This window comes from Passer domesticus, chromosome 1 (genome assembly GCF_036417665.1).
Source record: "Passer domesticus isolate bPasDom1 chromosome 1, bPasDom1.hap1, whole genome shotgun sequence".
NCBI classification, from domain to species: domain Eukaryota; kingdom Metazoa; phylum Chordata; class Aves; order Passeriformes; family Passeridae; genus Passer; species Passer domesticus.
Window position 1 is genome coordinate 36084858 of NC_087474.1, and position 15800 is coordinate 36100657.

At 34.7% G+C, this 15800-nt stretch overlaps 1 protein-coding gene across 1 annotated transcript in view; it reads left to right on the plus strand.

Annotated features, from left to right (window-relative positions):
• The window catches only part of KCNH8 (potassium voltage-gated channel subfamily H member 8), a 178302-nt gene that overhangs the window by 142315 nt on the left and 20187 nt on the right, over positions 1–15800 (plus strand). Inside the window, exons 11-12 of the mRNA XM_064414163.1 lie at positions 294–508; positions 15247–15285. Of these exons, the coding sequence (XP_064270233.1) occupies positions 294–508; positions 15247–15285 (254 nt within the window). The remainder of the gene's footprint in view (positions 1–293; positions 509–15246; positions 15286–15800) is intronic.

Consider the following 15800-nt stretch of genomic DNA (forward strand, 5'->3'; position numbering starts at 1 on the left):
AGTTATTGGTGTAAATCTTCATTTTACGCATATTTACTTTATTGGTCCCTTAAATCAGCCAGTTACCTACCTGAATTAGGTTTTTTACCTCCAATTAATTGTGCATAAGCTTGCACCTGCAAAAACAGGGAAAAAAAATAGTCTATGATCCTTTAGCATGTTATTAATTAAACAAGGCGTTAGTAACAATGGGATTTCAGGTTCAGGTATAGCAATTATATTAAACAGCTTTATGATTCAAAAAAGTAAAGAATTTATGCTTTGAAGATAATTATTTTTGTATTCTCTTTCAGGTAAAGGAGATTTAATTGGAGCAAACCTATCCATTAGGGATCAAGTTATTAAAACAAATGCAGATGTTAAAGCTCTAACATACTGTGACCTCCAATGTATTATCCTCAAAGGTCTCTTTGAAGTGCTCGACCTTTACCCAGAGTATGCTCACAAGTTTGTTGAAGACATTCAGCATGATCTCACTTACAATCTGAGAGAAGGCCATGAAAGTGATGTAAGTATCTTTAAAGGTCTCTGCAGTTATTGTAATCTTTCAGGTGTTTCACATACCTCAGTAATTTCTTATAATTTTGTCACAGTAAAGAATAATACACCAATTATGTTAAAGGAACTGCTGATTCCATTTGTTTGATAATTCAGATATTACCTATATTAATTTTTTATCAGTTGGTCAGACCATAAATATAGAACAACCTCTTTGCTTCTCGTTTTCCATAACACCATCCATGAGAGAAAATTCTTTGGTTTTTAACATTTTTTGTTTGTGTCTAAAAATAATTCATAGTTATGTAAGCTGTGTGTCCAAATAAAGGTTTTTACCTTTTCTAGAAGCTCATGTGCCAGCCTAATGAACATTCATTTCATACTTCATTAGTTATCACTTTTAGTAAACAATGTCATCACACACTGAAAATAAAAAACAGTTGTTTCTCATACACTGCAATTAAAATATGTTTTTTCCACTTAAACAAGTACCTTATTTTTGAAAAAAAAAAAAAAGAAAATCAAACGAAAGCCCCAAGCAAAAATAAAACGAGAAGAAATTCCAGATAAAGCACTTCTGAAAGGCTTCAGTGAAGACTCACCAAAGTACTTTTACTGATATTATATAGAAAATAAATATATTCAGATTTTAATAGTGAAAAGCTTTTATGATATCTCTTTTTTTCTGACTTTATCATGCTCAAAGACAGTTATAGCCATACTTTCAAGTGTTTAACAGTTCAGGTGTTTATTTTATTCTTCTCCTAACACAGAGAGAAGTAACATTGGAAAAACATGAATTTTCACTAGGATACTCTCAAAACAGAGGACAAATATAATGCCAAGGAAGAGTGCACCAAAGTACTTTTCAGTGCAAAACCCCAATGAGTTTGATATATGAGCTGATTTTTCTACACAGCTTTCTATCAGGTGTACTTTGGTGCCAGTGTTTCCACAGCAACACTCTATTAAACCATTGCAGCAGAAAGGAGCCCATATATAAGCGTGTACTTCTGGAGAGGAAAATAACCAGGGTATCTCATTTGTTTGTCTCTTGAAATGTCTCCAAACTTTCTGCTGCTGAAAACAGCAGCTGAGACTACACAGCTGTTCTGAGAGCCTGGTGATCAGTTTGTATTACACTTTTCCCTAGGGGAGGAATGTTTGATCTGCAAAGGAGTAAAACTCCGTGTAAAGATAGGGTTTGAAGATTATTGCATTCCCCACTACAATTTTGTCATGGAACTTGATGGATCCCCACAATGTGTTGTTTCATATTTTTCTGTATGGTGACAAATCTGGGGGTCACCCTCTCAGCTGCATTCAGGTTTTGTAAATTCAGAGACAACTCTTCCCAATTAAAGTCAACCGGATGATGTACAGACTCTCTGCTGAGAGCAAGCCTACAGCAGCCTTGAAGGTGAATGTTTCTCAGGCTCTCTGAGGAGGATGTGATTTAAAGTAATGTGGGACACATCCAAGTAACTTTTCGGCTTTAAAGTAGAAAATATTTAGAGCATTTTTGAATCTATGCTATATTTTCATGGTATGATCTGTTACCTTAAAATTAAAGGAAAAAATATCGTGATATGGAATTGCATCCAGTGTCACAGGCAGATAAACAGAATCTAAGACAGATTGTGCATGTCACTTTTGCCTACATCCTCTGCTTAACTATCCCCTTAGCTACTATTTCTCTTGCAGTAGAATATCTCATTTCTTTTCCAACTATTTTACTTACCAATAAGGATAAACAGCATAAATAAGGCAGCCAAAAATTTTATCATCACGAAAACAAGGCTCAACAAGTGAACATGCTACTATGTCAGTAGCAAGTGTGCCTGGTCAACCATTCACTTTGCTTCAGCAGGAAAATACCCTGTCTGTGCTTCAGCTGGAGTATACTTGCAAACAGAAATAATTGGTGTTATCTGATGGTTACTCTCAGAGAAAAGTAAGAAGAAAGTTTTTCTGGGTATGTTAATATGACTTCTTGCTTCTTTTTGTTGTGGTTTGTTTTTTGGTTTTTGTTTTGTTTTTTTTTTAAATACAGCACTTGGAAATGATGTTATGGGAGAGCTTGTCAGCTAGACCACTGTATCTGAATTCCCTCTCCCTAGTATAGGGAGATTTTACTTTTGAGAGTATCTGTGACTTCTGCAGCTTTATGGGATTTTTGAGTTTGGAGAATTTTCCACAGTTAAACAGTAGATCTATTCATTTGAATAACTGTTTCTCACTCTCTTTTTCTTGGATGTTTTAAATGACTGTAAGTCTGTAGCTGAATGTGAATGTAATACTTAAAATTTATCACCAGCAGTATTTAGGTTCAGGTGAACTACAGGTGAAATAGCATGAATTTCCCCCCTATGACTTGTGAGCTGTCTTTCAGTCTTGACCTAAAATGTTATTGCATTTTCAGCCAAAGTCCCCAAAATCTACCGTAGGTTGAAGATTTATTAAAACTTTAAGCCAGCATTAAAAAGCTGAGAATGAATAAGAATTTACTCCTGGTTGTTCACTATCCCATTTCCACCTTCATTGTTCTGATTAAAATTGAATCAGAGATTTAAACTGAATTAGGAACACGTGGACAAAAAAGGGGTCAGGAGTCATCTGTAGTGTCCTTCTCTTGAAGTGTCAGAAGGAAGATTATTTATCTTCTCTCCTTACACAAACACAAAAAGGAAGTATTTTAAATTTGTTTTCTTGGTTCATTCTAAGAGGATATATAATGATGTGGTTCATCTGCACTTAACTCTGAGTAAGGTATGACTGTGGAAAATGCTCAAAGACTTCCATGGTTGTGTCTCTGTCCAGTAAAAAGAGTGTATGTATACAGCTTTCCCAGTAACAAGAAGAAACTGTAGCTGTCTGGTTACAGACTTATTGAAAGAGCTATTTAGTAATCTTGGGAGAAAAGCCCAGATACCAAGTATAGCAGCAGACAACTGTTTCAGGCTCTAAAGAGTAAAAGGTAGAGAAACAGACACAGAATCAGAGATATAGCATTCGAATGGCTCCTCATGATAATTCCTAAGCCAGAAATTACTAAGCGATTTTTTTATTAAAACCATCATGTGTGTTCAGCCATACTTGCAGTGCTACTTTCCATCTTTTTATACATTTTCATCATAGCAAGATACTAACTAGGAGAAAATACTTTTGTTGATTTTGCATATTCTTCCCCTTGCTTTCTTTGCTCCCTTTTGATCAATAAATCAATAACTGTGTTTGTAAATGTATTCAAATATTAGGGACAGTTAGAAAATACTAATTCTTATGGTAGCTGGAGTTGTGACATTAAAACAGTTCAGCCATTTCAACCAATTTATCTAGGTCTGTGACTGTGTTGCCATAGTAAGGAAATAGTTTGCTGAGTGACACAGATTTTGACATGTGCCTCACCCTATCTGTATAATTTTTCACTATAAATTACAGATTACATATGTATTAGGCAGTGAGAGTGTCCCATACCTGATTTGATAAAACTGAGCACTCAGAAGAAGGTTCTGAAAACATACGTGGATACATATATACATTATTATGGAAGAAACTGGAAATTATTGCGTTATCCACCAGCCCTGGAAAATGTGTTATTTGATGCATTTAGAGAGTAGCAGCAGCTGTTCATAACTCTGAATTATCCTATGAAAAACTCAGAATAAGTAAATGTTTGTACAATATCTTTGTAGGCTTTGGGAGAGTTTATTGTTTCTGAATATTTCCTATGTCACACAGAAGAATTTACATTGTAGACAACATTATCCAGATTTAAAAAAAATCACAACAACCATCCAAAAATCACACCGAAGGCTGGTTAGTCACAGTGATAAAAAGGACGAGAAGCCCTCTTCACACCTATACCATCAAGCCATAATTAAGTCCCAAAGGAAGACAAGGCACAAGATTCACGCATAATCTTTGTCTCACTAAAGCTATATCCATGTGAGTCATTTTCAAAAAGAGGTTATATTCCTGAGGAGCCAAAAATCTCTGTTTGTAGATAGAACTTGCAACTAAAAAGAATTTACTTTTCCTTTTGTAGATTTAAAAGTAGTGTTCTGGCTCCTACAAAAGCTTTCCTTCCCTCTCCCCAAAGAAGAAACTGTGTTCTAACATGAAAACACTCAATTTGTGAAACACGAGGAAGGGTTGATTCCATCAGTGCATCTCAGTGTAAAGGAATCATAAGGATAAGGTTTCATGAAAATGTGGAAGATTGCTTCTCCAGTAGGGAACATGGAGTCTTACTGCACCTTAGCCAGGCTCTTTGGTAATAACATAAATAAATAGACAAATACATTTTAAAAGGCAATCTAGCAACCAAGAAGCAATAAAACCGAAGGATATGCCCCCATCTTCCCTCTGAAAGGCATTGTCTGACAAAATAAGGATTAATTCTTGTTCTTTTAAGAGGCTGGTGTTTATAATATATTAAATTTTAATGACTGAGTTGTGAGGAATTTTTAATATAATAAAGCTCAGGTTGTTATTAGCAATATCTAAGAAATTACAAGGGATGCTCCTCATTTTCTGTTGGAAAATCTGACAACTGACCAAATCAATTGTTTGTAAAAGTGAAAGTAGCTCTAAGCTCTGGAGCACACAACAGAGGTGTGTGGAAGCTTGGGAAGAAAAATGTCTACAAATTCTAATCTAAAGTATACGGAGCTTTCTTGTTCATTCCAGCTAAACCTTAAGTATTTTAAAAGCATATGAGTAATTCCTCTTCTTGTAATTTTAACTGCTTATTTGAAAACTTTTTCTTTCTTTTTTCTAACAGTTAGCAATGCCCTTGTAGTCAGAGAATGAATAGCAAAAAATATTTTGAATGCAAGCACAAAATTGTGATTAAATCCTGCCTTGCCACTGTTTGGTTTTCAGCTAGTAGATTACATATTTGACATGAATTCATTCTTGCCTTTTTAGTCATGCTCTTTCTAGATCTAGATTTCTACTATAGATCATCTGAATTTATGAATGCTGCATTCCAATACAGCAATAACACTTTCTATTACATGTTTGATTATCTATTATGAATCAGCATTGAAAGTAGTGTGACATTTCTGATCTTTTAATGCATTGATTGTCTGCATAGAAATGTCACTTTAAAGAAGTAAACAACTTATCATATTTGCTACACTATAACATTAAGGAAACAAAAAAAAAAAAGCTTTTTTTAAGGATGTTTTTAAGTTTGGCAAGTTTTATAAGATAAGAACACCTGTTAGAAATAGTCACACAATTACTTATTGAGGAGTTTAACTTCCAAAGTAAAAAAAAAATAATTCTTATTTCATGGGTATTACCTGTGTGTTTATAATAAAAATCATGCACTGAAAAAATGAATTTCCAAATCAGCTCCTACTGCACTGCCATACTTAGTCACTATTCCTCTACTCCAGCCTAGATCGCAGTTCATCCTGCACACTGCAGGACAATCACAGGTTGCAAAATATTTTTAATAATAAGTAATTTTCACGGAACATTTCCCAAATAATTCCAACCAACTTTTTAATAGAGGAGATGTTTCTTTTCACATTACCCAGCAGCTATGCAAAATGAAGTGGTTTACCTTAAAAAAGTCAATCAGTCCTTTTTTAACAGTAAGTCTGGATAAATTTGAGGAAAACCTCTAATTTTTAAATATTCTTAGAGCATATTAAGCACGCACCTTTGTCAGTAGCTTGTCTGGTGGAGGATCATGTATTATTTTTGCAAGTGCAACTCACTGATGTTTATTGTCAGTAAGAACAAAGCTTGCAGAATAAGAGACCAATAAATGCCAATTTTTGTGTTTCTATACAATTATTACAACAGGTAGAAAATAAAATTGAATAAATCACCTAAAGCAGTGGAAGTCTAGTACTTTATCTGTATGATTATTCAAAAAGCAAAATCCAAAAAACGACTAAAACAATTTTTAAACTGGGAACCAACTGTTTATGGTCTTTCTCTTTACTCCACGTGCTCCTGGTTCCCTTTGCTCTAGTTGTTCTGGTACATGCCCTGAGTGATGGCTGAGCAGCCACTGCTTCTGCCCAAAAGACACCATATATTAATATTTCCTTTTTACGTCTTGATATGGAGTCTATAAACTTCTTAGTGATTATAGTGTACGAATGAAGGTGCTCCTCATACTGTCAAAAACTAAACTACTTTTAAAACTACTAACATATAATTAACTTTGATTCCTGATATTTTCATTGGAGTAGGTCTCTTACTTGCCTCTGTGCATGGACTACTCTCCAATTAGGTTGCTGACAAGTACAACTCAGGGCTTTCACATTTTACAAGCTACTCAGATTTTTCATTTGTACTGGGACAATCTGGATTTTTTTTCCTTCTTCCCCGTCCCCCCCACCCCCCTCTTCCTCTTCACAAAAAAGTTACTCTATTGGTGAACAAGGCAGCACTTGCACAATGTCGTTTACACAGCTCAATTTCTTCATTCCTATGGGACAAGTCATGCAGCTGTACATAGGCATGAGCACTGGCAAAAAACAAACAAAATCAAGGCAGTTCATTACCTAAATTACACTTCATTTTTTATATTAAATGGAAAATACGTATTTTGGGAATGAGCTCTGTTCAATAGCAATCTGCAAGATATTCCAGAGGTTTCCTACTTGTATTCATGACAGTAAGTATGTTTTGGTGAATCTTTGGCTATTAAGTTGGATGCTAGCTTCAAACGAGGAAATCTGCTGCAATAACCTCCTCCCTGTGCAGGGTTACAGCCAGTCCTTCCTCCAGACCCTCAGCCTGACAATTAACTTCTTCACTTGCTATGGGAGCAAAGCTGACCTGAAGCTATAGTTTAGGCCAGGTCTGATGCCTTTTTTATTAGTCTGGTATCTCATAAAGCTTTTTTACTACCAGTTACTGGTGAGCCTGACGTGTGGTGCCTCTGAGCCATCTCTTCCACCCAGTCCCCCTCAAGATAATCACCTCGCTGTTGTGTTTCTAATATATCCTTCAATATGGTACGCTGCTGAGAAATAATGCAACAAGGAAATATGTAATTCAAAAAAGATAGACTGGTTGGCCTTTTTATTTTCTTTCCTAGAGTCTTTATCCGAAGAATCATTTTTCACTAATGATCCGTTTCATTCCTGTAGCCTTCAGTTATTCTGATATTTTTGAAAATAATGACACAGACACCTACACTGTCTGGTTTTGTCTCTAGCAATTTATTATTCTGATTTGTGGTCATTTTCCAGTTAGAAGATTCATCCCACCAAAACTTATTTGAGCAATTATGAAATGTTTTCCATTTTTTTTTTTTTTCATTCATTTCTGTGTTTTTATAAATCTTTCCCATTTTACACTTAAAACAAGTGGCCAATTCACTGTAAGGGTGAATCAGAGAAGATATGGAAAAGGACAAAGATGAGGGGAGGAAATTAACTTATTTACATTAGTCTGGGACTATGTTAGGTGTATGTGACATCCCCAAATTCCAACCCCTTTACTTTTGTGAATGGACTAAGAGACAGGAATTATGAGCTTTACATTATTTATTAAAAGCTTTACATTATTTATTAAAAGATTTTCACAAGTAGACCTTAGCACTTTCTTGACAAATACAAAAAAAAATTTAATTGTAACTAGAATTAACATGTTTAAATAAGTGATGAAATTTTACTTCTAATTTTAACTTTTGATTATTTTTGAACACTCTCCACTCCCATTCATTTAACTTCCTGGGATTATTACATTCTGCATCAGATTATAAAGCTTAACCCGAGGGTAACACATTGAAAAAAATCCAGGCTAGCAAAGCAGCTTATTGATGTTTTTAGACTGTTGTATGGGGAGGGTATAAAACACTGTGTCAAACAGAATTTTAGACAGGAAAAGCTCCTGGCTTTCAGAGTATTGCCTTGGAATCCAACCATATTTCTATTTTAATTAGACAGGCATGCTAGGGGATAACTTTTTTCCAATATGTCTCAGTGTGCCTTAGGGAACATGATAATATTACTTTACAATATTAATATTATCTTTGTCTCTACACGGTAAAAAATGGAAAATAGAATTAATCCTAATATAGCTAAACTTTAAATTATATCAATTTAGAAAGTGGATTGATTTTAATTTTTTTTATATTGTTATTCTTTTTATTTTGTCTTGATAAAGCACTGATCCATTGGGGACCTTAAACTTGTCTTTTTATTATTCTGGGTAATATAGGACTAATTAATGAAGGAAATGGTAGTACCACAATGTCTTCTATAAAAACATTAGTTCTGAGGGCACAGACTACCTTGATATCTTATGTTCACGTCAGAGTGGCTTATGTGGTGAAGTTTCTACATGACTTGCAGAGTCATTATAACCCCAGGATACACGCTGAAGTGTGGTATAGTCTTCAAGAAAACTGTCTATAACCTGTGCAAGCTGTGTATCAAACTGGCATTTTACATTGATACCAGTGTGTGCTCTCAGTTCTGGGCTGGTAATGTTTTTGATACAAGTGTGTGCTCTCAATTCTGAGCTGGTAATGTTTTTAGTGAAACTTCTCTTTAAACATAACAGAGCAGTATGTCACCGTCATATTTTCTGGAAAAATCCCTCACCCGGTATTTCTCTCCTGGGAAGCTGAGAAGCCTCAGAGAAAAAAGGAAAACAATAATTATCTCCTTTGCTTGTCCTGTGTTTTCCTGCTTTGGAATGTGGTAGGTGATTGTTTCATTGGTTTCACGTGAATTGTTTTTACTTATTGGCCAAATACGGCCAGCTGTGTTGAGGCTCGGGAGAGAGTCACAATATTATCATTAGTGTCTTTTAGCCTTCTGTCTGTATCCTTTCTGTATTCTTTAGTATAGTTTAATTTAGTACACTTTAATATACTATGGATCGTAAAATAATAAATTAGCCTTCTAAGAACATGGAGTCAGATTCATCATTTCCTTCCTTTGGCTGGGAACCCCACAAAGGCAAGAGCAGTAGAATAGCAGAGCTTGGAAAGAACCTCTGATGGTCATCTAGAACCACCACTCTGCTCAAAGATATAAAAGCATGAAAACCAAAAATTATTTCTGTAAAAATGAAAAGTTTTTACTGATATCAAAAATAACATATCTGCATATTTTTCTTTTTAATTATATATACTTTCACCTCATAAAACCAGAGCTACAAAACCTGCCTACATAAGTGCAAATACAGTTATGCTGAAAATAGATTTGATACCCAAGGCATTATACTATTATAATCACATTATTATTTTCCATGTCACTGAAAACTTTCAATGATGTGGTAAATAATAACATGATTGTAATAATAAATATATACATACATTTTATACACATATACTGTATATATAGTACAGTGCTGTATAGATAGTAAGTGTTCAGAGACATATTCCATTGCTAATCACACTATGTTCAGTGTTCATTCCATCATTGTCCAAAACTGATATTGGATTTCTATTCCTGTGTTTGGTTTTATATCATGCTACTTCAAAGAATTCAAGCAATTTTCTTAAAAATTCTCCACGGATATACTGCTATCCTCAGGGAGGCACTTGCTAGCACTCATCCCACTCATTTGTGCTGTGAGTGCTAACAAAAGACCTGGCCAACATTGGGAATATGTACAAATAGGCAATTAGCAGTAATAAATTTAACTGGAGAATATTCTTCAATATCCACTTTATTGCCCCCTCTATTCAAAAGACTCTCTGAAGTTAGATATACATATTTACATAAATACTAATATGAAATTTCATTTAAAGATAAAGCTAACATTACAAACTCAATTCCTTCACTGTATCTACAGCTTCAAACTGAGAAGTCTAACAAAATATCAGTCCAGGGCCAATCATGCAAATATTTATGAGCCTGTTTAAAATTTTAGAACTGCTTGAAGTTAAGCATATAAGTTTTATTGTCTTGGAAGGCGTTAGCCTTTATTGTAGTTTCTATTATGTAAGTTTTTACTTGACTGTAATCAAATTGTAGGAATATTAAAAAGCTTTCTCCACTATATCTTTTTTTCTGCAATAATCTGTATTTCCAAAAATACAACCTGCCAGAAAGTACAGTCACTGCCAGGTCCATTGTCTGTTTTAACAATTCCTTCTTTTGTTTTCTTTTCATCTTAGTGATAGACTGTTCTTTTTCTTTTTTCTTTTTTTCTTTTTTTTTTTTTTTTAATTCTTGCTGCTAGTGCTACACATTTACTGTGAGAGGTGTATTTTCAGAGCAGCTGAGACCCTAATTTCTTCTGCTTTGGGGTGCAGAAAAGGGATGTAAGCATATAGAAGTAAAAATTACTAATTATACTATCCACATTTCCCATTTATTTATTCTTAATGGGGCACAAGTGGCATAGATATTAGTTTTTGCATTCTGTATAATCTTTTTAGCAAGAAATGCAATACATCCTGTATTGCTAATGAAAAAATTAAAGTATAATTTAAAAAAATTAATGAGTTCAATGAGGTTAACATTCAGGTTTTAAAGAAATATATGAAAAGTAAACTTTTAACATTAAAAAAAAAAACTCATGTGAGAATTTTGCAACCAAGAAAGTATTCAATTGCAAAAGAAAAAAAGTTGTCCAAAGCGAAACACAAGCAGCCAGTTACAGAACATTTGCACCAACTTTGCAAGTTAATTACAAAGAAACAAAACACTCAGGACAGAAGGTTAAAAGGAGATTGCAGAACTCATGGCAATTCACCATTACTGTCTCCCTATGACAAAACACCTGTGACAGATCTGCTGTTCAACTTTTGCTGCCAGTTCAATGTACTCTGCATTGTAAGAAGCATCAGAGAATGCTGAAAACATCTGCTCCCACAAAACACTCTTTCTGTCCATTAAGTGAGGAAGAGAGATAAGAATAAACCTGAGAAAATACAGGAACAAGCCAATGAACAATAGAAAGTCTTAAAAAGAAAAACAAAACAAGAAAAAAAAACCACAAAGTGGGTGGGGATGACAAATTGCTCAGTATAAAACAATTATATCTAACAAGCTCTTTGTGAATGACTGAGTCTTTTGTGATTTAGAGGACTTGTGATATTTCATTTAAAAATTTCCTAATTACAGAAAACTGAGGCCGGAGCACATGTGAGGCATTAAGCTTTGCAGCAGTACAATAATCTCTTGTTATCTACTTGTATCTTTTCCATTACCATACAGTAAATTTGCAAAGAATAGAACATCTGGAGTGCATTCTTATGGTTTTTTCCCAGCCTGCCAGTGCTTCTAAGTGGGCTTTTCCCATTTCCAAATGCTGACTAAGAACATTAATACTCCAGTTTGATTTCAAATCCTTTCCTGAAAATGTATTTTATCTTTTGTCTCCTCAATATAAAGAATTATTCATGTATTTTAGTAGCAAAGATTACAAGAAAATGAGTGAAATTATGTTTCTATTTTTATTTCTACTTTCTGTGAAGGCAACAAGAATCAGACCAGGAAACACTGGAAGCATTCTATTGAGCCCCAGCATGCAAACCTACTGACTGGACATATAATGTATTAGGCTCCAATTTAGCTGTGTCTCTGTATTTTTCTCTATAGGATTTTATCATTTCAATTAATCTTGAATCATTGTACAGCTAATTACCTGGGTTGGTCCCAGTTCCTGGTAGAGATTCTTTGTAAATGACTACTGCCTCTTGACACTGAAAAAATTTTCACATCACCAGCTTTCAACAGCAAACCACTAGTGTTTTCAGATGGAGAAAGATTCTTTTTCTGCTTCTAAAAACAATATTAAGGATTACTGAATTTTTAAAATCTGTGTATTAAGATATTTAAAAATTGGAAGATTCTAGATTTGTGATTCCATACATGGAAGAATTTTATATGAGTCTGCTTTTGGTACATTATTATTTTTTTGTCTTGTAAAATTAAATTTAGTAGCTGGTTTCACAAGACATAAAGAGAAACCAGGATTGAAATCATACTTTATTTAGACTCTTTGACTGTATTTCACATAACTCATGCTAACATCAATCTTTCTGGGTTTTTTCCCAATGCATAGTAAGTTAAATATCTGTGTTTTTTCTTTCAGCAGCCCTTATCCTTTAACAGCTCTACTTGTTTTAAAAGGCAGGCATATGAGGTATTTGGCACGCTCTTGGCATAAGGAAAAATAGAGCATTTTGTAGAAGACTGCACTAGTGTGTTGCCCTAAATAAAAGGTTTTACCATCCTAGAAACTAGGGCAACACCTCCTAATTATTTACTCTGATACTATATTTTTACAAAGATAAAGCTATGTGGATAATGAGGACTTCCAATTTACAGCACTTTGTCTGGCTTTGTCCAAGTTCTTTTTCATCTTTTCTCTTTGAGACAGAGAGGAGGAGCTGGAACAAGTTTAGAAGCAAAAAAAAAAAAAAATGTTGAGAATTCTCTCTGGGCACAGATTGGTTTCTTTTGCCAACTTTCAGCTACTAAGCCATAAAGCCCAGGCCCCTGTTGTGTGTGCAGGACAGGCAATGAATATGGTTGCAGTGTATTTATACAGAAGCAATTAAAAGGCTCTTTGCTGTGGATTTTGTGCTATAGGAAAAATGGCTTATAGGTCCATAGTTTTTTGTCCCATAGTTTATTTTAAAATGTCGATATTTTCAGACTGAAATAGTCCCCAGAGGGTTAAAGGAGATTGTTTGGGAGAACAGGAAGAGTCTGATAAGCAGCTTCTCACATCATGGACTCCATGTTTGTACTTACCCTTTTTTTCTGCTACACAGCCTCCTGAGAACACTCCTTCCCCTCCTTGCTAAAAGCAACCTGCCTTCAAAAATACCTCTACCCTTCTCTTGGGAAGGTCACAAGGCAACAAAGTGCTGCCACTAACCCCATTTGCTGTGCAGCCAGGTTCCCCCTGCTGCAGTGACCAAGCCAGGGTGATACAGAGCAGAGAGGGATCGATGGGCGGCTGCGGCTCCTGCGCTGAGCAGCAGCAGGGAGGTCCAGAAGCAAGGGCACAGTGCTAGCAACTGGTCATGCAGCTTAAAACCCACATAATGATTTCTTTGTGTTTTCAAGACGTACAGTCAGGATTAGCAAGTATTCAGGAGGGAAAAACAGCAACATTAAAACAAAAAATGGGGGAAATCTTCACCCACTTTACAAATTACAAGTGACAAGTCATTTCTAAAGCCTCCAGCAGGAAAATACATACTTTCTGAGATGTTTTTTGTGAAGCTGCTAATATTTTGGATTTGCCTGGAATTTTAATCAAGGCTGCTATTTAACATTCCTACTGTGCCTAGAAACCAAGCAAACTGATGTCCCAAAATTCTGGGCACAATTTTAAACTAATATTTTAAACACATGTGCAAAGCAGGCCAGTAGTACTTCCTAATTCTGACTTTAATATTTTAGCACATTTCTAGTTTCCTCTCATCCTGAATCTTGAAGATACTGATTTTTCAGTTGGCATAGATTACAATGCAATTTATGAGATTTCTGTATCTGACATCTCATTCTCTGCTAATATCATCTAATACTCTATCTAACTCAGGAAGAACACAGCGGTTATTTTGTTTGCATAGCCTCATTCTTGCAGTTTCTCTGTTTGGCAGTTATTAGAGTGTTATTGCTACATTTAATGACACACCTGCTACTGGCTTGGCTGTCATGGAGTAGGATTCCCCCTTAAGAAAACTTAAATATTCTGCATTTGTATATTATACCACTACTAGTACCCTCACTACAAAACAGGTCTTAACCTGAAAAACTTGGAACAAATTAAAATATCATAAAACAACACACAGATTATTACTTTCAAATCTGTGCCTAAAATTTGAATATTTAGGAGTTCTGAAGACATTTGTCAAAAAAACAGAAGTTCAAATAACTTTCAGAAATGCCTAACTTCTACCTATGTTTGCAGAAAAGTAAATTGACTGGTGGGTTAAGCATTTTTTGCCTTGATATGTGGCTTCAGGAAAGCTGAAAATAATCTCCCAAAATTTTACCTGGCAGGCTAAAATATTCATATATGTACAGTATATAGGCTGCCAGAGACTTGCCTATGGTCAAGATGTGGACATTCAAATAAACAGCAGAATTTTCACAACATATATTACTCAGCAGTTCCAATGGATTTTATTAGAAGTAGCTACTCTTGAAAGCTGCATAATTTTTATCTTTTTCTTTTTTATTTGTTTTACTTTCTCTGTAATTGAAGAAAATTAATTATTAAAAAAATAATTAATAAAAAAATATTAGGGCCTTGAATAGGTTAGACACCTCTCCACAGGACTACCTTGCTCCTACTTGCTTCAGTCCCACCACTGCTTTTGAAAATTCCTCAAAGATGCTGGAGATACTTAGTTCATTTTCACATACAGACTAGGCTGGCACAAGAGCTAAAGCTAGGCAGGGCCAAAGTAGAGCACTTGTTCCTGCATTTCCACCAAACCCAATACCTGAAAGCACTGAAATCTATCAAGCATGCTTTCATTCATCTATATTTATTCACAGGTTTTGAATATTGATCTACTTTTTTATTAAAGTAAAATATTTTTTTTTCATTAACTTGCTTTTTATTTAAGATGAAACAACTATATTTTTTTACTCTCACAGCACCTTTCTGCAAGGATTGTCCTTAGTTCAGTGTTATATCACCATTTAATTTAATACAGCCATTTTATCATGAGTGTCTTTTCTTTTATTGATGTAAGTGTTTTGGTTTAGATGTTTGTATCCCGTTGGAATCCCAACTGTGCAGCTGTACATATTTCCTACCTCTTTGGTTTGTTTTTTGCAGGTAATATCAAAATTATCCAACAAGCCTACACTATCCCAGGTATGTTGATCACATTTTAACTATGCCAAGCTTCACTTTGAATATGCACATAATTATAACCAGAACAAACTCCTTCCTTTCCTTCTTGAAAACAGACTTCAATTTTTTCAGAATGAGAATTCAAATAGCATCCTGCAGATAGTTCTGCCACTGCCTATTTTATGAGTAACAGCTTATGATCTTTTTTCCCAGGTACTAAATTTGAATATCCTCCTATAGCAACTGCATTTCAAATACATGGCTACCCAAGCCAAAATTTTGAATATGGGTAACACTCATTCTCTGTAGAGTATAGGCAGTATCAGTGCCAGGTCCTGTACAATTTAATCATCATGACAGCGTTTGAATGACTACTACAGTTGACAACAAGGCTTTTCTATTTTATAAAGACATGCCTTCTGTCACAACTTGGAATTCTTACCTCTTCATATATACCTCAAATTAAAAGATACCAGTTCACTAAATCTGTCAACACATACCAAGAGAAAAGCATACATTCAATGAAAGTGTGTTGG